Here is a 23,563-nt window from a genome sequence, read left to right as displayed (position 1 = left end):
AAAGAGAGAGATTTCCATGGCACGATAAAAGACGAATAGGACAGTTTCTACATGGGGCACGTACGAATTTAACAAGGCATAGAATATATCATGATTTTTACGTGTCGCACGTAGGAATCTTACCTGTTCCACCTGTACAGTACCATGCGTAGTTTCTACAAAGCTACGGATAATCTCTATTTTCAGTGTGGATCATGAACTTTGTTGTTTCATTCAAATGTTTGTTGAGTTGAAAATCAATCGACTTTTTTGTTTATATTAGTTGATTATTTTGTAACAACGTTCGACGATGATATGTCGCTTATCATCGAGATTTTTTCGGCGAAAATATTTGTGACTGTTGATGTTATTTTCGAATTGTTTCCGGAAAATTTAGAGTTACATTTAGTAAATATGGACCAATGGGCCACTTTTGCTAACTTATTTATTTTGAACAGTTTGTTATCAAAACGGCCTCATAAAGAATACAAATTTACAAAATTTAGTCAATAACGAAGCTATGCTGACAATGCGTGTAAGTTAAAACGAATTAGCATGTGAGCCGAAACGAAACCAGCAACGCGGAAGCGGCAACGACCCAGTCGACCCGTCGGAGTCGTAACCACCCTCTGCTTTATGTAGTACACTATGTGCCAAATGAGCCATACCGCAAGACTATTTTCATGTCCAACAGCGTGACCATTGCAATAATCGTGGTGAGAAACGAAAAGTTTGTGCAGGACGAGTCAAGTAGATGATGTGATCAGCGATCTTGCCCTGGAACGAAAATCTTGGCGAGTATAACTGTTCTCATAAATTGCTTTGAAAGGTTCGAATTCTCTGCAACTCGCAGTTATTGGCTCATTGAAGCCATAATCGGTCCTGTGCTGGGGTGGGCGAAACATATCAATCACACGAAGTCCGTAGGAATGAGATGGCGCATTACGGTAAGAGTCAAACTGGGCGCAAAGATCAGGTGCACTAACCCTTCCCTTTAAAACGTCATACAAAACAAGGCATCAGAACAGTCGGAGCGTTTGCTGCGACTTAGCCCCGTACAACCCGTAATCCTATTTCGTCCGCAACCATAATACGTCCGTAGCCCTAATAAGCCCGGAACCCTAATACGTCTACAACCCTCTAATGCGTCTGTTACCAAAATGCAAGTCAAGTTGGGAATTGTCAAATTCACTGAAAGTGTTCATTTTTAAAATTGCGCATAGCGCAATTACGAAAGCCCGTACGAAGTACCTCTCAAATAAAACCAACAATTTACGACAATATTTTAGAAACCCAAAATTTTTTGCCAACTTTCCATTGGGTATTCAATTACCTCTCAAATGAAACAAAAACTAGCAAAATCGGTTGAGATTTACTCGATTTATGTGCAAAAAGCACTTAGGGCCGAGTAGCGGCCTTAGTGCAAGGGCCCAAATTTGAAACTTTTTTTTGCCATCATTCTATTCGGCATTCAATTATCTCTCAAATGAAACAAAAACTAGCAAAATTGGATGAGATTTACTCGATTTATGTGCAAAAAACACTTAGGGCCGAGTAGCGGCCTTAGTGCAAGGGCCCAAATTTGAAACTTTTTTTGCCATCAGTCTATTCGGCATTCAATTATCTCTCAAATGAAACAAAAACTAGCAAAATTGGATGAGATTTACTCGATTTATGTGCAAAAAACACTTAGGGCCGAGTAGCGGCCTTAGTCCAAGGGCCCAAATTTGAAACTTTTTTCGCCACGTTCTTTTCGGTATTCAATTACCTTCCATAAAAAACTAAATCTAGCAAAATCGGATGAGATTTACTCGATTTATGTGCAAAAAACACTTAGGGCCGAGTAACGACCTTTGAGCCCTCCCAACAAGCCCACGTTACATCTTACCCAAAAACAATGTTCAGCAACTTTGTTCTACTCGTCAATACCTTTCATTTGATATATCACAAGCAGCTATTGCGTGCGTATTTCGGTAGATATCGTCGAAAGACTGAAAAACACCTATAGGGCCCTAGCTCTGGAGGGTCCGACCCTACCATGCCCATTTTCGAACTTGACCTTACTTTTGTCGATACCAATCGGGGAAAAAAAGAATTTTGAAAAAAGGTTGTGATTTACTCTAGCTAGAGGGGTCACGGACGGACGGACGGACGGACGGACGGACGGACGGACGGACGGACGGACGGACATTTTTTTTATTGCGGATTCGTCATCTATGAACATAACCAAATGCTTTGCCCTTACTGTCTGCTTCCAATTCGACGTGTTACAAACGGCATATTAATCTTATAAGCCCCCAGTACTTCGTACGGGGCTAAAAACCACACGACTCAGAATGCGTCTATGGTCTATCAGAAAGACGGTCAAGTCCCAAAACTTTATGTATCTCGTCGTATGGTGGGAGCCGAAAGTTAGAATCCCTTCTGACCGACCGCCGGAGTGCAAACATGACGAACTGTTTCTGGATCGATTCGATTGAGTTGCTAAGTGACACAGACGCGGGGCTCCAAACCACAGACGCGTACTCGAGATGAGACCTGACTTCAATTGATTCGAATTATTTGTCTGTTTTCGAGTATCAATATCAATAAAATATGCGACATAACCCAATTTCGAGGGTTTTTTCAGTAGCGAAACAGTTTTTGGGATTATTAGTTCATAGTACAGAAGCGTAAGTTTCAATTCACGCTTCATTGTATGAAAATGACGCTACGTTAGAAAGACCTCTACACTTTCCATATTGAATTTCGACCGCACTTGCGGCGTGAATACTCGTGTGAGATAAAGAATTTTGAGTGTATTGTTGTGAGATAATGAATCGGTTGTGACGTTTTCACCAACACATTCTTATCTATTACAATAAAAATATGAATAAATAGCCCAATACTCACAAGGTGTGTACTCCCCACTGGCTTTGTTATATTGTTTAATTGGGCTATGTTAAAACATACTATTGTAAAGCCACATTTATGGTAGGCTATATGGGAACCTCCTCTCTTTATCACAGCACTTTATCATTTCTGTCCCTATCAAATTTGAAACGGTCTGACGTACTAACTACGTGACCGATAATCGAAATATGTCATAAGCGAGATCTTTTACTTCGATTATACTTTGTTTCTTGCGGTAATACCGCATTTAACCGAGAAACAAAACCCATCAATATAAGAATCCCACGGTATTTTGTTAAAAGTTTTAATAAAATCAGAGGTAGAATTGGCGATTTGCAACAAACAATGGACGCCTAGTGGAAATAAATAGAACATACTTATGTCCGATATTCAAATTTTTCCAACATAGAAAGTAGTGTCATCTGTTGAACGTGCAAATCGCGAATAGAATTTGTCGTCAGGGTTCGTCCCAGCTAAATATAAGTATAAAGTCTGCCGTGAAACGAAATTTTTCACTGCTAGCCAAAAAAGGGACAAAAAGTCCATGTATTTCTGTCAAAATTTCATTTCGTCATTGACTGTGTACTGCTTAACCGTGAAAGCCGGTGCATAGGAATTCACGCCGTAAGTGCGGTCGAAATTCAAAATGGAAAGTGCGGAGGTCTTTCTAACGTAGCGTCATTTTCATACAATGAAGCGTTGAAATGTATTTTTCGGTTCAATTTTTCATCGAATCGTTCACTTAAAATTCAAATTTTTGGCACACTTACGGCGTGAATTAAAACGCTGTGTAACACAGCAAACGTCAATACGAGGGCAGCGGCTGTAACACAGCCCTGCTACTAGCATGAACACTGAATTGACAAGTGTCAAATTTGGAGGCTTTAGTGATACGAGCTACTGCTTAGGACTGTTTGTATTGTATGTTTTAACTCATACAACGAAAAAAAGTCATCTATCTGTATAACAGAAACGCAGTGCCTACTGTGATTTCATCAGCCTCCGAATATTTTCTATGTTCGTGCTAGTAGCAGTGCTGTGGCTGTAATAATATTTTTTTCTCGTGAATAAATGATTTCCTCTTTTTCTCATTCAGTCGAAATCACAATTCTTCAAACAATTCAGCTACAACAAAATAAACAACAGTCAATCGTTCATCTCTCGCTCCATTTGACTTAATCGAAACTTCTCATGACCTCTTTTGCAGATAATCATCCTTTATCTGCATTTAATACACTTTAATACTTTACCCCGGAAGAAGAAATGTTTTATAAGTTTCAAACTTAAGTTGACTTTACATTTCAATTTTGAAATCGAAGTTTTATATTTAACAATTTTCCAAGATAGAACTCAAAGTGAAATAAAAAATCGAAAAGACGGTTTAGTGGCATGGTGTCTCGTCTTGTGAAACTTTATAAAACTGTTATGTTAATAACATTAAACCGAAAACATTTATTGGAAAAGTCGATCTTTTCGATTATGTTGATTAAGCTTCCCCATAACATACCCAAACCCGTTATATACCCGATTCCCAAGCTGATTTCGTTGTAGATTATAATAATATTTTAACTATGACTATCTTTATACCGAGAAAACGGAACTACTACCGAGAATTGCAATGTATGCAATGTTTATACAGGATATTCGATTAATATTTGAATATAAACAATTTAACGACTGATGTGCTATTTGGCACACTGCCAGTACGAAAAAAAAAACAAATTTCGTGTATCGTGCAGCCTTCATAAGCTAAACCGAACTTTACCATTTCAGTTCGATTACATAAATGTCTTCGAATTCACATTATATTGGAAGTGTATATATATCCTGTAATAGATTTTCTATAAAAATAATTTTTATCTTTCAAATAACCGAATCAATAAACGATGAGGCTCCATTTTCCTTTTCCATATAGTTTTGTGTACGGTGTACACACATATGACTGAACCGGCAAATAAGGCCCATTGGGGTTGAACGGTATAAGTGTATATGGTGTTGAGTACGGATTTTATACATAGCTGTAGAGAGGGATATTATAAGAACATAACACGCCAGAATAAATGTTTACTGGATCGTAGAAAATTTATCAGCAAAATCACCCGCTCATATAAATCACAATTTGTCAATACAATGTACACAATATATCGCATGGTGGTCAAGGAAGAAAATGTTTCCTGTTCAAAAAACAGTATTACAATAATGCATTAATATAAGTCTTTTGCCGTTTTTAAAACTCATTTATTTGTTCATTGTTGGAAAAACGATGATTACGACTATTAGGATACGTTGTTCACTTACATAATCGTGTCGTAATAAAAAGGTGGTAATAATATCTATTTCGGAGTCCCTGAATTACGCATACGTTTTCAATATCAATTCAGATCAATAACAGCGATACGGTTTTTCCTTCTTCTTCTTCTTCTTCTTCTTCGTACATTGACTATATTTACTTTGATGAGTAATAATTTGTCTAACGACGTGATTTTATTTATTAATTCATTTTAAACATGAAAATTCATTCATCCGTGGCAGAAATTTCGAATCGATAGAATTTTGGACTATAATTAATCAATGGATTGTGTGTTTAGCGTAAGGTGGTTTATGGTTTGTTTGTTTTGAAACCTTACTAACGGCTTTTTACTGGACAATAACAAGCTCAGTCAGGGCACAGGCTTACCGTGATTTTCGAACAACGCCTCAAAGTATACTCTCTGAGAAAAGTTGGTGGCATAACTGAAATTTTTTATTGGCCTAAATGTAGCGAGAAAATTCTAATCGTATTAGGATTATGTCATACGAGTCATGCAGTGTGTACATCGTTACAACTACCTGAATTATTGGGCTTGAGTTAACTTTAGGTCATTTTGGTAGAAGACCAGTACGTAACCACTGAACCATTTCGTCCTACTCTGGGACTGATACTCTGAGAAAACTTATAAGTTCACGAAAATTGACACAAATTTTTAGTTTTTGTTCGTAAGGCCATTCCCATGTTTCCGCGACCATAGTTACTATTTACCACCAAACATTAAGCGGACATGTGCCACCGTAATATTCGATCATCAACGACCAGCATATTAAACAATTTTTTTCGGGCAGATTACTGGTTGAATTGAGCCACCAAATTACCATCATGGAATACACTTTCCTCAAATAGCTTACGGATTACACAAAGAATGCAAGTACGAATACGAACTCTATACTATCCTCGCTCACTGAAATTTCATCCAGTATAGAATCGTAAGCATTGTGAATGGTCAAATTTGAATTTACATAGTGTGGGCTTTTCCTTTTTTAACTCATGAGGTTTCATTAAAATGACATTATTTTAACTCTATCTAGTTCTCTGTGAATATCTAATTATATTTGTACTCTAAAGTGATGGTCTCATAAGCTAAAATCAACACTCAGAAGACAATGTTTTATAAACTTTATTAGTACTCAGACAACTGAGCATATAATAAAAGTTCGTTTTTTTCATAGAACAATCCAATTTGAAGATTTCGTTAGCATGTCAAATATAATTTTTACCAGGTCGTTAGGAAAGGATGACTCGCAATTTAATTTTGTAATTGTAATACAACAGTAACTTTTCCAAAATATATCCACCGATTCGTTTCTGCCGAAATATTTTTGTACCTTTGGATTGTGCTCTGATTATAAAAATAACTTTCTGCAAATTGTGCTTCCCGCAGTCGAAATAATAATCCTTATTAAAAATAAGGGATTTAGAATTTTAATGAAAATTTGCCAGAAAGTTAAAAAAGTAAAACTTTGCATCTGTATGTGAAAAGGAGAAACTTCTACATTAACACACTGGGTAAGCTTTTTCAGCTTCAACTTCAAAACAATACTTCAAAAGTGAATGATGCACGTAATAAGTTTCTCGTTTAGTCATTCGGCGGAACGTCTAGGGGATGTCCTTAAATGACATCCACTAATTTTTAACAGACCTTTTAATGAGTTTTTTTTAACTTATTTCTTTTTTTGGGACCAAAACCTTCAAAACATCAATTTGAATTCTTCGTGATGTGTGACTGCTGACCTACAATTTTAGCGCTCAGAAATCAATGTAGTAGAACACTAGTGTGAGAATAACCCTCTCACTATCCCCCACTTTTTCCATTTTGTGTAGAGGTCATTTATGGACAGCTCCTAGAGATAGATCAGTTTCGGTGGACATTGGAGTGGAAAAACAATTGAAATTCCATCTTTTCGATTTCGAGACCACACAACTAATGTATTTACAATACATAGAGGATAGCATAGATTATCCGGTTCGGTTATTGCATCGACCGATTTGTGAGAGGTGAAAGAAAAGAAGAAAATATGACGTCATTTCGATAATAGACTCTTAACACTTTCTTCTCTAATAGTTCACAATGTACGGAATGATTTCGCAGAAAATCTGTGACGTATAAATCATCTTGATGCTTTGAAACTTCAACGCACTTTCTGGAAAGTTGTGATTTATTGATACAATTCATGTTAATGTAAAAATTACCTTGCGATAACGTGGTACAACTATTTTGCAATTCATTCAATTCTTGGAATAACTTTTTTTATTACTTTAAAGAAAACACTGAATGAAACTCTGTGTTTAATGATAGCAATTCTATCAGCGAAAAAAGCTAAAGAAAAAAAATCCACCCGTCATTCAGTGACGTTCATGTATTCTGCAGACTTGTATCATATTTTTGTTGTCACTATATATATGCAATCAGTTTATGTATTATGTAAAACTCTGAAAATTGTATTAAAACCACCACAGGCAATGTGATTAGTCAATTTTTGATAACAAAAAACTAATCAAGTGAAGATGTAAGCAGGATGAATTGAATTTTCTCCTTCGAATAACATGGGTTTTGAAGGAGTTGATTATATACAGATGGTTCGTTGATTTAGATTATTAGAAAGGTTTTAGATGTGTTAGAAATATTCAAATAAAAAAATTGTCTGAAATCTATTAACTTTTAATCCAACTGACGACGACGTCAATTGTTTTTTTCTTATCATTTAGCGTTCACATAAAAAACGAGAACCAATTATTATGAAAATAGGTTTTCCGCTCTACGATAATTACTATCCGACTAAATGATTTTTTTTTCTTTACGTCGACATAAATTTTAAACCATTTAGCCTTAAGGATCAAACTTTTAACAAGAATTAGTGTTTGATAACTTCAATCTCTTAATAGTTTTACAATCAAATTACGCTAACAGGATTTGCAAAAATAAAGTTAGCAGCAGACTAAAATAAAAATTTTCAAGTTTCCCATTCTATCTCTCTCTCTTTCTCTCTCTACAATTTTCTTACGTGCAAAAGCTACTTTACCGAACCGACCGAATTTCAATTGTGTGCTGTTGAAAATTTTAGTTGTTGATAATTTCATTTGGTTTTTGATGAAGACATTAAGTCTACCGTGTAACGCAGTTTTGATTGAAAATTCGTTGAATTGAATCTAGTGAAAAGAAGAATATTTCAATGCTTATTGCTTCTAACTTGGAACCAAGGACTAATTGAGTGAATTTCACAAAGTTTTGTGAAATGTAGAGAATGTCATATACAGAGTTTAACACGAATTAATAATAACACAATGAGGCACTATTGAAGTGCTATTCATTTTAGTGGTAAAAGATACTTCTTCCTTGATAAGCGTATAGCGTCTAAACGTTGTTGTGGACGAGATGCACAATTGCATTATGGCTAATAAATCGACTTAATAATTGTTATTTTGATATTATAGACGAAGTTAAGTGTATAGCTTTGGAACGACTATTAGCAAAACTATTGTTAGATTTATCATTCAGCTCACCAATGGCACAAAAAAATATTTTGGTAATGAAAGGGTCTTAAAAAGTACAATCATAGCAGCGAAACTAGAAGTAGAATAGCAGTGATGTTCAGACAGTTTATCATAATAGATTTAGGAATTAGTTCTTGTAATGCTCGTTTCGCAAGTTGGTCGCTGGCTATTCTGATTTTTGTTTTGTACGGGTTGCCATACATTCATTGACAAATTCAGTTTAAGAAACTATAGAGGTAACGCGGACTATTGAAAGAACAAACCCAAAAGCGGTCTGCTTGACATGCTGATGTAAATACCTTGACTAATTTATGTGCAAAGTGCTAAAAAAGAGCCATTGTCGGTGCTTGCTTATGCCTACGTATTCTTATTTATGGTTAATCAATAGATATTTCGGTCACAAGGACGGAAAAGTTGAAAAGTCGAGTTTTCGCGTGAATTTCGTTGATCTGACACGAAGCCTAGGTCAAAAACCCCGCGAGAACGTGAATTCTCACATTTCGTACGAGTTGCGTACAATATTTTACATGCTGGGTGCACCAAAAAAAATCCATCATTGGTGAAATGAACGGGGTTTGAAGCAGAAGCATGTAAAATCTATAACTGTTATTAAAGAAACAGGTAACGACCAACCTCTTAAAAAAATTTAAATTAAAAAAAGTAAAAAATCATCTCTCAAAACGAAGCTGAGAGTTGACTTGTAATTGCAAAGTTCATGCACATCGAAAAGAACATTGCTCGCGGTATGTAATTTAATAAGTCGATACCAGCGCCATCAGATATGCCAAAGTTAAAATTTCATACAGAGAAAATAAACTCATATTAAAGACATCATTAATAATTTCTCAAATTTCACAAAGATTTCTCGTATTTTGCAAAATTCATGAAAATTTAAGAATTTACCGATATTGTTTCACGACAATTAGTCACTGGCAAGAACTTTTCACTCGAATTTTTCTGTATTTTTGTTGATAACACGTCATTTAAACTTCATGAACTCTTGAAGTCATTTCATCATATTAACCAACCAGACCACAACCAGACACGTGTTTGACCATCGTAGCAAATATATCGCACTTATAAATAAATAGCATATCAATGGTCCGGTCCCTGAAATATACACTAATTTTTTACGGTTATTGAAGACGAAGATATTCTACACGTATTATGGCAATTCAATAAAAAAAAATGTATTGTACCACCGTGGACAAATAATGTTTCTGTATCTTATTGTAGCACACAGCACACACGTGTACCTTTTGTTTAAGAAAACTGTTGGTAATACTTTTTAATGTTCCTCCAGTGTTGAATACCGTTCTATGGCGTATTCTTCAGCAGTTAGGTAAATTTTCGGCCGTTATATTGGTACCGTGCACCTTTGTGTAACATTTCCATGATAAAATCGTTTTTCTTTTTTTTTCTACCAGCATAATCAATTTGCAAATAAATAGAAAAACAACGGAAAATTCGACAAATTGTTGTTTTACGATTGAATATGGACGAACTGATGAACCGGCGATGTTTTTTTTGTAGAAAAATATAAGTCGAAAGTCAGATGATTTTTTTTCATTCGTTCGTTCGGTAAATTAATCTAAACAACGAACATTCTTATCTGGTTCGGTTCACCTTTCCACATATCATCTTAAATTTTCATTTAATGCCGACAACGAAAAATGACAGACAAGAATAAATGAAATTTTCATTCAATTTTCATTCAATTTTCCTCTTCTCACACATACATGCTGAAATGGTGTAATCCAATTTGTAAAGTATATCCCGCCTTTCTATATACGTACGCACATAATAGGGAATGAGAATATCATGACTGGAATGAATTTATTAATTTGATTTCACGTATTTGATTTTCTCATTAAAATACAAAGAAACGTATGCAAAAGTAAAATTACTTTTATTGCGTAAAAGTCGTAATTCATACAAAGAAAACGAATGTAATGTCTGTTTGAATTATTCTTATTATCCTTTTATTTCAACGAAACGTTTATGCTATAAATTTATTCGTAACAATCGTGCCATATACAACTCATATCCTACTAGAGGTTCATATATTGTACAGTACTCATACACAATTCTTTATCGACTAAAATATATACGTTTCAGTTAGGTATATGACGGCTTCCAACTTTAAAATTCTGTGCTGAATTTTAAAGTCGATATCTTAAAAATTGTAACTGCTTTCCACATTGTGTACAATGTATTTCATAAAATAGTAATTTGCACTTTATGTAATTTTCAGATTAACCCGAGGGATTTGATACCACTAAATAACCCGTCATATATTTTAGTTTAATCATTTTTGTTCTAGTAATGAGCGTGAAAACCACAACGGAAGGAACATTTGTTTAAAATGTTCCCTACAAATAGAAAATGGTTTTAATTGAAAAATGATAAATGAAAATTTTTGCTTCCCATTGTCTGTCACTCTCACTCGTATCATTTTGTCTGGCAAAAAATCGAAAAATAAATATTTGTTTTCGTATACGTTCAAAAAGAACTTCTTATACGTCATTGACGCGCTAACAAGTGGGTTTATGGTAATCTAGCATTCTTTTTATAGTTATACAGTGTTCAACTCGTACACAACATTTTCTACATTGAATTAGACGGCTAATTGAAATGAATTGTTATTTGTTGCATGCTTTGTCCAAACGAAATGTTAATTCACACAAAACTTCACTTTTCCAATCCAACGAAAATAAAAATTGTGGAAAGTTGTGGTAAGGAAAGTTCATAACTTATTAAAATGACTGATGGTCTGGGAATCAGATAGACTGTGGGATTTAAAAACAAACGAACGAAAGTTCAAATTTCTTGGGATACATAAACATCAAAGGGAAATGTACGAATGACAAACAAAGGGATTTTAGTCAATCTAAATGCTTTGGAGGTGGTGCATTAACATTGAGTGTATTTCAATAAAAATGCTTTTCTTTGAGTTGATCACAAGAAACGTACAAGGGGAACATCAAAATAGTAGTTTTTGTATCAAGCTGTGCAGAGTGTTGGTTTTAAAATACTAGTTGGAAGTTTGTCCATAAAATTTGGTGTGCGAGCAAAAAAAGATTCGAATGAGTTGAGAATGCAGTGGTTTCTTCCTCGCCTTTCTGCAAAGTTTTTCTTACGTTTCTGCATTTGTTTGCTGAAACAGTGCCGAAGGTCCTTGTTTGGAGATTTTTTTTTTTGCCGATTGTGAGGTTTGTAGCCTGAGCTCAGCCCTGTGAAAATGAAAATTATCGCAAGTGTCAACAGCGTGCCCCTTTCAAATATTTCATTTTCGTACGATGCTGCAAGTAATAGTACATTACTATACCAGTGAAGTAATTTGATATCTCGTATCTAGATGAGTAAAAGTATCAGAGGGCTTCAGCCCGAGGTACTTTTACTAATCGTGATACGAGATATCAAATTATTTCACGTGTAAAGTATAACGTTTTACTTGACGAGCGAGTGAAAAGGTTTTCACTAGTGAGGGAATAGTCACATTACCACACTAGTAAAGTAAAATTTAGTTTCCCATCTTAATATACGTCGAATTGTGATTCTCAATTGTCTTTTTTGTTCGAGTTTGTGAATTCGCATGTAAATTGTATGTAAGTACGTTGTAGGTTGCAAAAGCAAAAGAAAGCATAGAAAAAGGATCGACAACGGAGCATTAAATAAATGGTTTAAATTGCTCATTTGCAATGACATTTTAGTTCTGAAACCATTCTGTAAAATGTTCTTTGTGCCACCGAGAATTGAAATACGACGGATTTCAATATCGATAACTAGATTGAAATGTCCAAAATTACAACACCCGTTTTCATGGCTTATTACAACACTCAAACCAGTGTTGAAATGAAATTCGTATGAGTTATTACAGCATTCGTTTTAAAAAAATGCAAAGCAACGTGATCGATCAAATTCGAAGAGTGATTGTTTACAATGAAAATTCTGAATTTTTGGGCATTTGTCTATTTCAATTCTCGGTTGGCACAAAGCATGATGTGTTACACGTATTGTAATGAGATTTTTTCAGCACACGACCCAATTTTCCTTACTCGCTCCGCTCGTAAGGAAAACTTGGGTCTAGTGCTGAAAAAATCAACATTACAATACTTGTAACACAACATACTATTTTCACATCTTAAAAGTTTATTACAAAAACGAAAACGATTTAGCGCTCATGAAAATTGAACACTAAGTGCAAGTTTAAAAAAAATGCCGACAACTGACTCAAACATTTTTCAATATCTGACAGTGTAAAGGAATTTCACCCTTTTATGAAATTTTGTTGTTTCATTTCTCTGTTATACCTATGGTATGGATGGTACGTGCAATCCCAAAACGTACTTCAGAAAAATAAATCTCTTTTTACGAAACAAACCCCAGTGTTACTGTCGCGGGCTTTATTCGTTTTTAAACGATTCCCACACTTACAGAGCATTCTTGCTTGACGTTGGCAAAGCTGGGTTAAAGGATCATTTAAATAAATCATGTTTTCTTTCAAAATTAATTTCGAAAAGTTTTGAAAACTTTGACTTTGACTTTCTTAATATTTTACATTTTTACTTCATTATTATCGTCGGGGGCCATTGACCAAAGATTGTATCGTGGCATCGACTTCAAATATTACCAAAAAAAAAATATATTTCTATTTACGTGTATATAGCCAACTTCCAGCTGGAAAAATGGTCAATATAATGTTTTATCCATCAAGGTGACTGATAAATTCTGCAGAGGGAAATTTTTTTTATTTTTTTTTTGAATCTCAATTTGATTTTTTTTTTGTAAACGGGAATTTAGTTGTGTCTATGCATCTATGCTTCATCATACCAGCAACCATAATCTCAATTATTTCTATTTTCGTTTCAAAAGCACACAAAGGGTTCGCGATTTAATGGGGAAAAATGTCATTCAGATTCCATTTTCAATTCGATTGTAGTTTTTAAATTAAATTTTTGGTGAATGCATTTTTTTCGTTCTGTCTGAAACATGTTGTTCCATATTGTTGTCGATTGATGTATCAATTAAAAACAAAATGGTTTGTTTTTGAATTTTTGTTTTTATCTTCTCGGAATCTGTTTCGTAGTTTTAATGTCCTAAGTTAGACCTAATTTCATATATGGCGCAAGTCACGTTACACATATATGGGCAATTCTACACGTAAGGTATGACAAGTTTTTTTGCAATATAATTACACTCTAGAAGTTGCTAGAGATTTAAGAGTTGGTACTGACTCTATCATCTTAAATGTTCTGAACCATTGCTTGAAAATAACACAAAAAATGTTTGGATGAATTTCAAAAGTTTATATCTGGTTCAAAACATGTAAGACGTCTGTGCTTGCCCTGTATCTTCTGGACAATACATACCCAATAAACCCTCACACATTTATGTCCATCGCCTGTAGAAAATCACGGACAAAAAACACACTTTTTCGACTTTTGATAGAAGTTCACTCGCCAATAAAAACATATTAAAATTAAGCGACTGCGGTTTTGGACTATTGGGGCCAAGGGCAATCTGGTCATGTCAACAAAGCGTCGCTAAAAATAGGTTCGACGGAACATGGTCCAATTTCACCGTATTTTTTTAATGAAAACGAGCAAATTTGTGAAACGCAACTAACACTGGAATCGTCCATATTCAAAACAAGATGGTGTTTTGAGGCTTAATTTATTGAGGAATGATGCTGGAAATAACCGGATAATATCCCCAGGAACATTTACTGCTACATTCCCCGATATTAGAAGAACTACAATCGCTAAACCGAACTGGTGTGCATACGTTATTTTGCACCAGCTGGTCCCATTTGGAATTGTATGTGACCAGCTGGTGCAAAATAACGTATGCACACCAGTTCGGTTTAGCGATTGTAATTATTTTGGTAATTAATTTCAAAATTGAACAAAGTTTTATTGAAATGTTTAGAAATTGACTCTAATTGATCAAATGTAGAACACGATTTTAATCTGATGGCTCTTGATACCAAATAACGAGCACAAATCCAACAAAATGACAGAACCTAACCACCTCGTTCCTCATTTTGTTGAACGAAATATGTAATCCACAAAGATAAACCACAACAACTGACAAATCTCTAAATGTGATGGATTTTACGATTCTGTTCTGTGAGTGCAATTCACTGAACGAAAAGACGTAGGTAGGGGAAGAGATGGAAAATCTATGTGTTTTGAATTTTCTTTTGGTTATTTTATGCCAGGGTCTACTTTAAGGAATCTCGTTTGCGGAAGGCAACTGAGAATTACTGAATTACTGAATAAGAATTTGGTGAGTCCTGATAGTCCTTGGTAAACTTAGTTAATTTAAGGTGGGTAAGGTAAGGAAAGTACAAAAGACGCACGAGACTGTCTGTTCGGTAGAACCTTTAATTTCAGACGGAACCACCCTAATTTTTTTTTATCATTTCTAGGTGTTTCTAGGCGAAATATTTTATTTGACTAAATTTAAAGCAAGAATATTATCAATCCATCCATGTATTATGTACAATACAATCAATCAAACGATTTATTAACCGAATGTGCCTACGGTCATTTCAGAAATGTATTCATAATGCACTCGAAATCCGTCAAATAAAATTACGAGAGATAATAGAATTATAATACCGATTCGAATGTACTACATATGGTCGTACACATTTATTTGTGTTTTGATTAATTTAGTTAAATAATTTGAATTTTATCTACAAAAAAATATGAATGAAAATATATTGGTCATACCGTTCCGTCCAAGTATTCTGTTGTCAACAGTCTAATATCAAATTCAATATTATCCATTGTTTCCTTAGTGAGCATTATTTAAAACCAAAAAAATAAATTTTATACAACCATTTCAGTGAGCAATAAAACCACTTCCAATTAATCAGAATTAAATGTTTCTTTTCTATTCTTTTCTTTCTTTTTTTTTCAACTAGTTGCTTGAACACAACGCCACATGTATTGCAAAAGCCAATTCAATTTAACTACTCGTTATATTTCCAATTTTATCTTCCGTTTTTTTCGCACAATTCTGAAAAAAGCTATTTATAAAAGCACATTAAACGCACATCAGAGCCCCGTAACACACTATGCTACGTATTTTCAAAAAGATGACCAAATAAATTATTTACATTTCTGTACATGTCGGTTTATTGATATGTTTGTTCTCTAACAAAAAGTGAAACTAAAAATAAAATTTGCGTTTGAATTCCCTTTTGATATTCATTTGTAACGATTTTTTTCAATGTTCATTTTTGAAAAAAAAAACGGAGAAACAGAACTTCAATACTCCAAAGCTCGAGTCGAACTAATTTTGTACCGAAAAAGTGTAGGTGTAAAAGCTTGATATATATTCTGTTGAGCCAGTGTTTCATAACACCAAAAGATTCATTCACATAACTAACGTTTACGCGCAAATGCAACATTCCAATTTTCATTGACTTCCCCTCGTTTATACAGTCGCCAGCATATATACATATACATATTGCGATAACGATAACGAACTGAAGCAAAAATATAAAAAGATTCGAATTCGGACGAGGATATTTGTTTTCTTTTATTTGCATGCAAACTATTTGCAAGGAATTAGATTTGATTTTGATAATTACATCCGATTTTCTTTTCTAATTGCTCACCGTTAAGCAAGACCTTTAAAAAGAATTCCGCGGAGTTTAAATTGGAGTCACTTCGCTTAGGGGAAAATAATAATAAAAAAAAATTCAAATTGAAATTTTTATTTCAGCGCCAAATGTGTGAAAGATTTGCAGACGACGAGCACTTAATTTTAATGTGTACTTAAACCCCGGTATGGCTGATACAGGTTCACTTTCGTGCTCTCGTTTCAAGTGTTGTCGATTTCGAAAGTCTTTACCATCATTAAACGTACGGCATTTGTTGAGCCTCTTTATTAAATTAACATTCTATTCGTGTGTTGTAGATAAATAGAGAATAGAACAGAACGAATGAATGTCAAGAGTTCCACTCGACAATTGGCTAGAACAACGTATTTCTAGAGATTATAAGCAATCGATGGGCGATACGTTCATACATATGTTGAGCTGCAGCTCGTTCCGTGAGGTGTGTAGTAAAATAATGTCTTTACTTCTAATTATTACAATATATTATGAATCATAAATCCACACACAGATATAGCAAAGTACAATTTTTATATTTTCGTCTGTTGAATATGTTACTGTTGTCTGTTGTAGCGATAATATATTTTTTTTTATTATCTCATCTGCGGCCCATTAAAATTTAATTTATTTAGTTAGTTCATTTTCAATTAGTAACCGAACATTCCATCCAAAGTTGATCGTTTGATAGATTATACTGCTTCGTTGCGAGTAGTTAACCGCAGTCAACTTGATATCATGTGCCATGGGATAGGTGATGAAAATAATATTAACATTTTAATGTAAATAAAATCCCAACAAAATGCGCTGTCTGAGTATGCGAAACCGAAATTAAATATTAACCGAACCAAAGGCAGGCCTACCGTTTAAAAGCTCGATTCATTATATAGCTTCAATATGTTCAATCACACAAAATTGATAACGATACTGTGCGCATACACAACATTGGACAATTTCCCCTGCGAAATGTTTACAAACAGGAGAATTGTGTATATATATCCGAAAATATCAACTGAAAATCTATCATAAAAACAAACTGTTGCAGGGGTATTACGGCTATATAGCATGTAAGACTTGAAGAAGCGCTATTTCAAGCTGTTTCTTATCAGTTGTTTGATGGCTAGAGGGTAAACCCTATGTGTATAGCATTAGACTGAGACTTAGACGTTATGTATAATGTAGGTATGTATACGATGAGAACGGAGTATAGGTTCTATTATTAATTTTATCTAACGACATTTGATGGGAAATTACAGAAAACTGAAACTTTCAGAAATTGGACAAAATTGTATACAAAACTTTTCCAATTTGAAGATAGACGTATTATCATATACACCCAATTCGGATGGTTTGGGAACATTTTGTTGTAATGAATTTACATATAAAAGGTATGATTTGTTCGTTGAAAACATGAGATTGCTTAACACAAACAATATACTAACTTGACATTTAAATTGACCACTTAAGTGATTGTTATTAATATATATATATATATGTAATGTGGCTCAAGACTAATTCTATTTCTTTTTATAAATTGCGGTCGCATAAACTTTATCACATAAAGACAATTCAATTCGAACTATTTTATTGTTGAACCTGATGCGAATACCGGTGGATGTTGAAAACGCGGTTGATGTCATTCAAAAATGTTCTATTTTCTATCGAATTGAATTGAACTGGACGATCTATCGGAAGCGGACATTTATGTGAAAAAAGAGTTGTGGCATAGGCTCTAACAACAGAAAAGTAAATGAATTCGGTCCGACCGGCTATTTGCTATACTAAAAATTCTATTAAAGTTCGGTTATACATTTTTAAACAGGTGACGCTTGAACATTTAAAATTTATTTTAACAGTAAACCTCCTCTCCTCAGTCTCCGGCAAACAACCCATAATTTGCGCTGCAGCATTTGCAGCAAATGCATTTCATATTATGTGTCGAATTTCGTATACATAAAATAATCATAGCACTTGACACAATTAGAGGCTTTATTTTATTCTATTCTATTCTGGGAAACACAACAGATCAGCCTCCAAAGATTTTCTAGTATTTCAAGTGCTGCGGTGCAAATACTACATGCAGGCCCTCTGATATCTCCTTATATTATATAACCTTATGCCGAAATGATACGATGCATAAAATTACAGTTATTGTGTTACAATCGCCGTCAGTGAAATTTTGTGATGGATCCACTCATACAAATAATAGTAGATTACTGTACTAGTGTAGGAATTTGATATATCGTATCAGTATCGATGAGGAAAAGTATCCGATGGCATCAGCGAGCGAGGGAAAGACTTCACTAGTGAGTAAATGGCCACATTCCCTCACTAGTAAAGTAATAGTAGATTACATTGGATGCTGCGGAGGTAGTTCATTACATGAGGGATCAATTTTGTGATATGAGCCGAACTCACAAGTTGGAGCTTTGGAAACGGTTATTTTGACAAGTATAGAGTTTGCATATCCGAGCCGAAGGCGAGATATGCAACTACACGAGTCAAAATAACCGTTTCCAAAGCGAGTTGCTTCAAACCACACGAATGAGTTCGCGAATTCACAAAATGGCCGTCACTTTTATTTTTGTGTTTTTATTTTATTTTTTTTCGAAAGTTTTTAATGAATTTGCGTAGATTGGTGTGCACTTAATTCAAGTGACAAAGTTTTTTTGTGATATCAAAACTAAAATAATATCGCGAGTATTGTTTCGATTTCAGTGCTAAAGAATATTTCATGTGATACATTTTGCTGATAAGTAATGAAAATCTCCTGATATGTAATGAATTTTCATATGAATATTCCTTCACTTGTGATGTAATGAAAAAGTTCCTACTTGTAACAACCGCTTTCCGCTGGTGGGAAATGTACGTGTAACAACAATATTCCGGGTAGATAGACAATAAAAGTGTTTATACGGTTGAAGTCGTTGCACGCACGCGAATGGCAGCGGTAAAACCGTATAAAGACGTATTTGGATGAGTATGAGGTGAAAAACAGCTGAAGCAAATTCCTTGACAAATTTCATTTACGACGAGTGTATACCGGTAGTATTTTGCTCTAAAAAATCAGCCACTTTCGTAATACTAAACAATTGACCACGCCGACTGGACTACGCTCGCATGGCATTATTATATAGGCGACTGTAACGAATGCAGTTGGTGCCAATCATATGAGCCACGTCGCCGAGCCTAAGGCTTTTGTCTACCTGTGGACCTGTTGGGCAGAAACATTATTTATCAATGGGACAAATAATGGAAATGGTTTTGGTTGAAATTCGCTAACTTTTTTTCCAAGCGAAGCTAATGCTAACATTAACTAACCGAACAAAACTGAGCACCATTCGCGAAAGCTTGCCTTTGCTAATTTTAAAGAGTAAAAACTGGAGCAGCAAAAAATTTGATTTATGAGATGTTAAAGCTTTGACGCGTCGACACTTCGCAAATATTAGTCTACTTTTGATATTTTGTACGAACGCTAATTAAAGCGAAGAACAAAGCTTGTTGACACCAAATGAATCCGATGAGGAAGCTCGTTCAGTATTTCGAAAGATGAAAGCTTAGTTTATATAACTCTACAAGAAAAGTTAGTTTTAAGTTTATAACATTTTAATCAGTGCTTATACAATCGACTATCAAACAATGCTTTTTGAAAAAATAACAAGAAATCAGCATGTCGCGTAAAACGTCAAAGATATGTACTTTAAAATTGGTATAGGAATTTTGTCAATACATTCATTATTTATTCATTGTTGGGACCTTTATCATGTAATGCTTCTTCTATTTCTTGTTCAAATTTGGGATGATCTTTAAAGAATTTTAAAGATGCAAAAATTCATAAATTGACTATGAATAATATTGTGTCTCTACCTCACTTTGCTGAGTTTAATATATTAGGAATATTCGATCGCCCAAAACCACTTACAGTGGAGGTGTGACGCAAGTCCTGTTATCCACTTACAAAAGAACTGATATCGGTGTAGGTGACGCTTACAGATTCGACACGCAAAAAGGTATGCGTCACAAATGGCAGCTGATGAGGAAAGTACGCGAAAGGCTTATCAACAAAAATCATACCAGAAAAAATTTAGGAAGAAAATTATAATAAAAAAGTTTGCGTCACAAGGGGCAGATGTTGAGGAAGGAAAATTTTTAAAATTGTGAAATATATTCCTTTAAAAAATGGAATTCAAACGGAAGAAAGCCGAATCATCTGCCCCTTGTGACGCAAACTTTTTTATTATAATTTTCTTCCTAAATTTTTTCTGGTATAATTTTTGTTGATAAGCCTTTCGCGTACTTTCCTCATCAGCTGCCATTTGTGACGCATACCTTTTTGCGTGTCGAATCTGTAAGCGTCACCTACACCGATATCAGTTCTTTTGTAAGTAGATAACAGGACTTGCGTCACACCTCCACTGTAAGTGGTTTTGGGCGATATCAGCTCATTTGTAAGTTGTGATTTTTTAGAAATTGGTCGCAGATAATAGACAATCATATTGTGCAGTTTGAACGAAAATATTCTTCTTACTTAACTGTATAACTTTCTCTTTGATCTGAATCTTCCAGCTTTCATTTGACGAAAATCGAAAATTTGACACGCTTAAAACGCTCATAGCTCCCAAATAAGCGACTTTTTAGGGAAACAATGAAACACGTATCGACTAGAATCTAAAACTCTATAACTTTGTCTTTTACACGAGGTTTCTATCTGCCTGATTTTCCGAGTTATGGCTGACATAGCTCGCACTTAAAACGCTCATAGCTCCCAAATAGACGACTTTTTAGGAAAACCATGCAACACGTGTCGAATGAAATCTGAAACTCTATAAATTTGTCTTTTACGGGAGGTTTCCATCTGCCGTATTTTCCGAGTTATGGCTGACATACCTCGCACTTAACACGCTCATAGCTCCCAAATAGACGACTTTTTCGTGAAACCATGAAACACGTATCGACTAGAATCTAAAACTCTATAACTTTGTCTTTTACAGGAGGTTTCCATCTGCCGTATTTTCCGAGTTATGGCTGACATAGCTCGCACTTAAAACGCTCATAGCTCCCAAATAGACGACTTTTTAGGAAAACCATGAAACACGTGTCGAATGAAATCTGAAACTCTATAAATTTGTCTTTTAAACGAACTTTCTATCTTTTATATTTTCTGAGTTATGGGTCATATAGCTCAATGGCTCAAAACGCTCATAGCTCCGAAATTATAAGCTTTTAAGAAAATTCCTTCAAATTAGTTTCTTAGAATTACGTCCTTAACATACCCTGAAAATTTCAGCCAAATTCACCGGTAAATTCAAAAGTTTCGTTGTAACAAAGTGACAAAGTAACAAAGGTTGGTAAAATTCATCAATTTCAAAATGTATGAAAATGAATTTCTTCATACAAATTTCTGCAAATTTCCAAGTTTTGAAATTTAATATCTCGGCCAAATTTTAACCTTATGAGGCGTGTGATAGCTCGTTGAACTCGTATGGACGCCCAGATTACGAATAAAATACTTTGGGGGTAGTAGGAGCAAAGGGGGAAAAGTCAAAAAGTTCGTGTATATATGTTCCTCAGTCCTGCGGAAAAAAATTTTTGTCAAATTTTTCAGTGTGAACGGACTTGCGTCACGGCCCTTCACTAACGTAGGGCCATGATCACATCTCTCACATTGAAACGTAACTAAGGTAACTATCGGCTTCATTAGACCTAAGTTGAACCTACACAGAGAAAAAAGTCAGATTAAATGTTTAATCTTTGGAAAGATTACGAACATTTTAAATTTTTCTAAAGATTTCATTTCAATCTTTTTTCAAAGATTACAAAAATTAAATCTTTTGATAGATTACGTTTCGGATTAAAATGGCTAAAATTGATAGTAGCAGTGAGAAGTGAAGTTAACTATAGACAATTTTGCCACGGATTTTTTTTTTTTTCAAAGAACGTTGTTATGGTACCTAGAGTTTATGATTAGAATCTAGTAGATGGTAGATGTGTAATTTTTTGTCATATGTTAGCGATTCAAAGTAAAACTAAAAACCACAGCACAGAAATGTTTGAGACTTTTTTTTTGCTTTTCTTTAGGAATATTGATTTTTGAGTTGAAAATCGTTGCAAAATTAAATAAATTCTTCCATGCAAATTGGTCTGTTATACTTCTTAATCAATTGTACAATTAAATATGGGGCGCAAAATATCGTTTTATTATAATATTTTCCTACTTTTCAATACTTTTGTCAGGCTCAACTTCCTTATCGTTGCTTATCCAGATTTATGAAATATAATAATTAAAAAAATGAAGAAAAAAAATGTTGCCTTCGATTAGGATTTGAACTCGTTTACTATGATGGTTACCTCAGTCGGTACAAAGGTTTCGTTCAGAAGATTATTTTTTAATCTTTGAAAGATTAAAATCTCCGTAACAACGGTTCGAAATTAAATCTTGCTAAGATTAAGAACCCAATAGCTCAGTGGTAAAGTACATGACTGGAGATACGGAGGTACCGAGGTGAAAGAGTTCAAATCCTGAAGTAAAAAAAAAACATTTAATTTCAACTAAACAAATAAAATTCCCAATTTCAGAATAAATAAAACAAGTAAATCTGATTCGATATTCAAATATAAGTTGAAAAAAAATTTTTAATTTCAAAATAAAAAAAATTTAAATCTCTTGCAAGATTTCGATCTAATCCATCGAAAGATTATTTTCGAAAGATTAAATGCAAGTAATCTTTCGAAAAATTAGATTTCAATCCAAAAATAAATTTGGTCCTATATGTAATCCGAAAAAGATTTAAATCTAATCCAGGATTTCTCTCTGTGTACATTTCAGGCTTACCCATGCAGCAACTACTGTAACTCTAATACAAATCCACTAAAATCTTCCATGAGGATTGATTATTCCTTCATTTTCTATTGTAATATTATTCACCTAATTTCTTCTACTGTAACGAAAAGAGCAGAATCGCAGAGCTGCCGTTATTAGTATATTACTTCCGAGGTTCCAAGTTGTGTATTTGATAAGTGGGGTGTTACAGCCCAACCCGAACAAGCAGTGCAACTACATTGTTACACCGCTACCGATTCAAATTCAATGTGGTAATGAGGAAAAGTTGTTAATTCGTAATACACGATCCGGAGATTACATTTATGGCCGAAAAGCGCCAAGCGGTAAAACAGGTAAATTGTAGTGTACATAATAATAACATCACGTTATCTTTAAAATGGCTCTTACGGTTTTATTAACATTTATGAGCTCACAT

The 23,563-nt window shown here is 34.3% G+C and overlaps 1 protein-coding gene across 1 annotated transcript in view; it reads right to left on the bottom strand.

Annotated features, from left to right (window-relative positions):
* The window catches only part of LOC119068044 (dopamine receptor 1), a 131,975-nt gene extending 116,004 nt beyond the window's left edge, over positions 1-15,971 (bottom strand). The window contains exon 1 of the mRNA XM_037171410.1: positions 15,418-15,971. Coding sequence (XP_037027305.1) covers positions 15,418-15,492 — 75 coding nt within the window. The 5' untranslated portion in view covers positions 15,493-15,971. The remainder of the gene's footprint in view (positions 1-15,417) is intronic.
* Between the last annotated feature and the right edge of the window lie 7,592 nt (positions 15,972-23,563).

Source organism: Bradysia coprophila (assembly GCF_014529535.1).
Source record: "Bradysia coprophila strain Holo2 chromosome X unlocalized genomic scaffold, BU_Bcop_v1 contig_173, whole genome shotgun sequence".
Classification (NCBI taxonomy): domain Eukaryota; kingdom Metazoa; phylum Arthropoda; class Insecta; order Diptera; family Sciaridae; genus Bradysia; species Bradysia coprophila.
The sequence above is the reverse complement of the archived record's forward strand: the minus strand, read 5'-3'. Positions and strand labels throughout refer to the sequence as shown.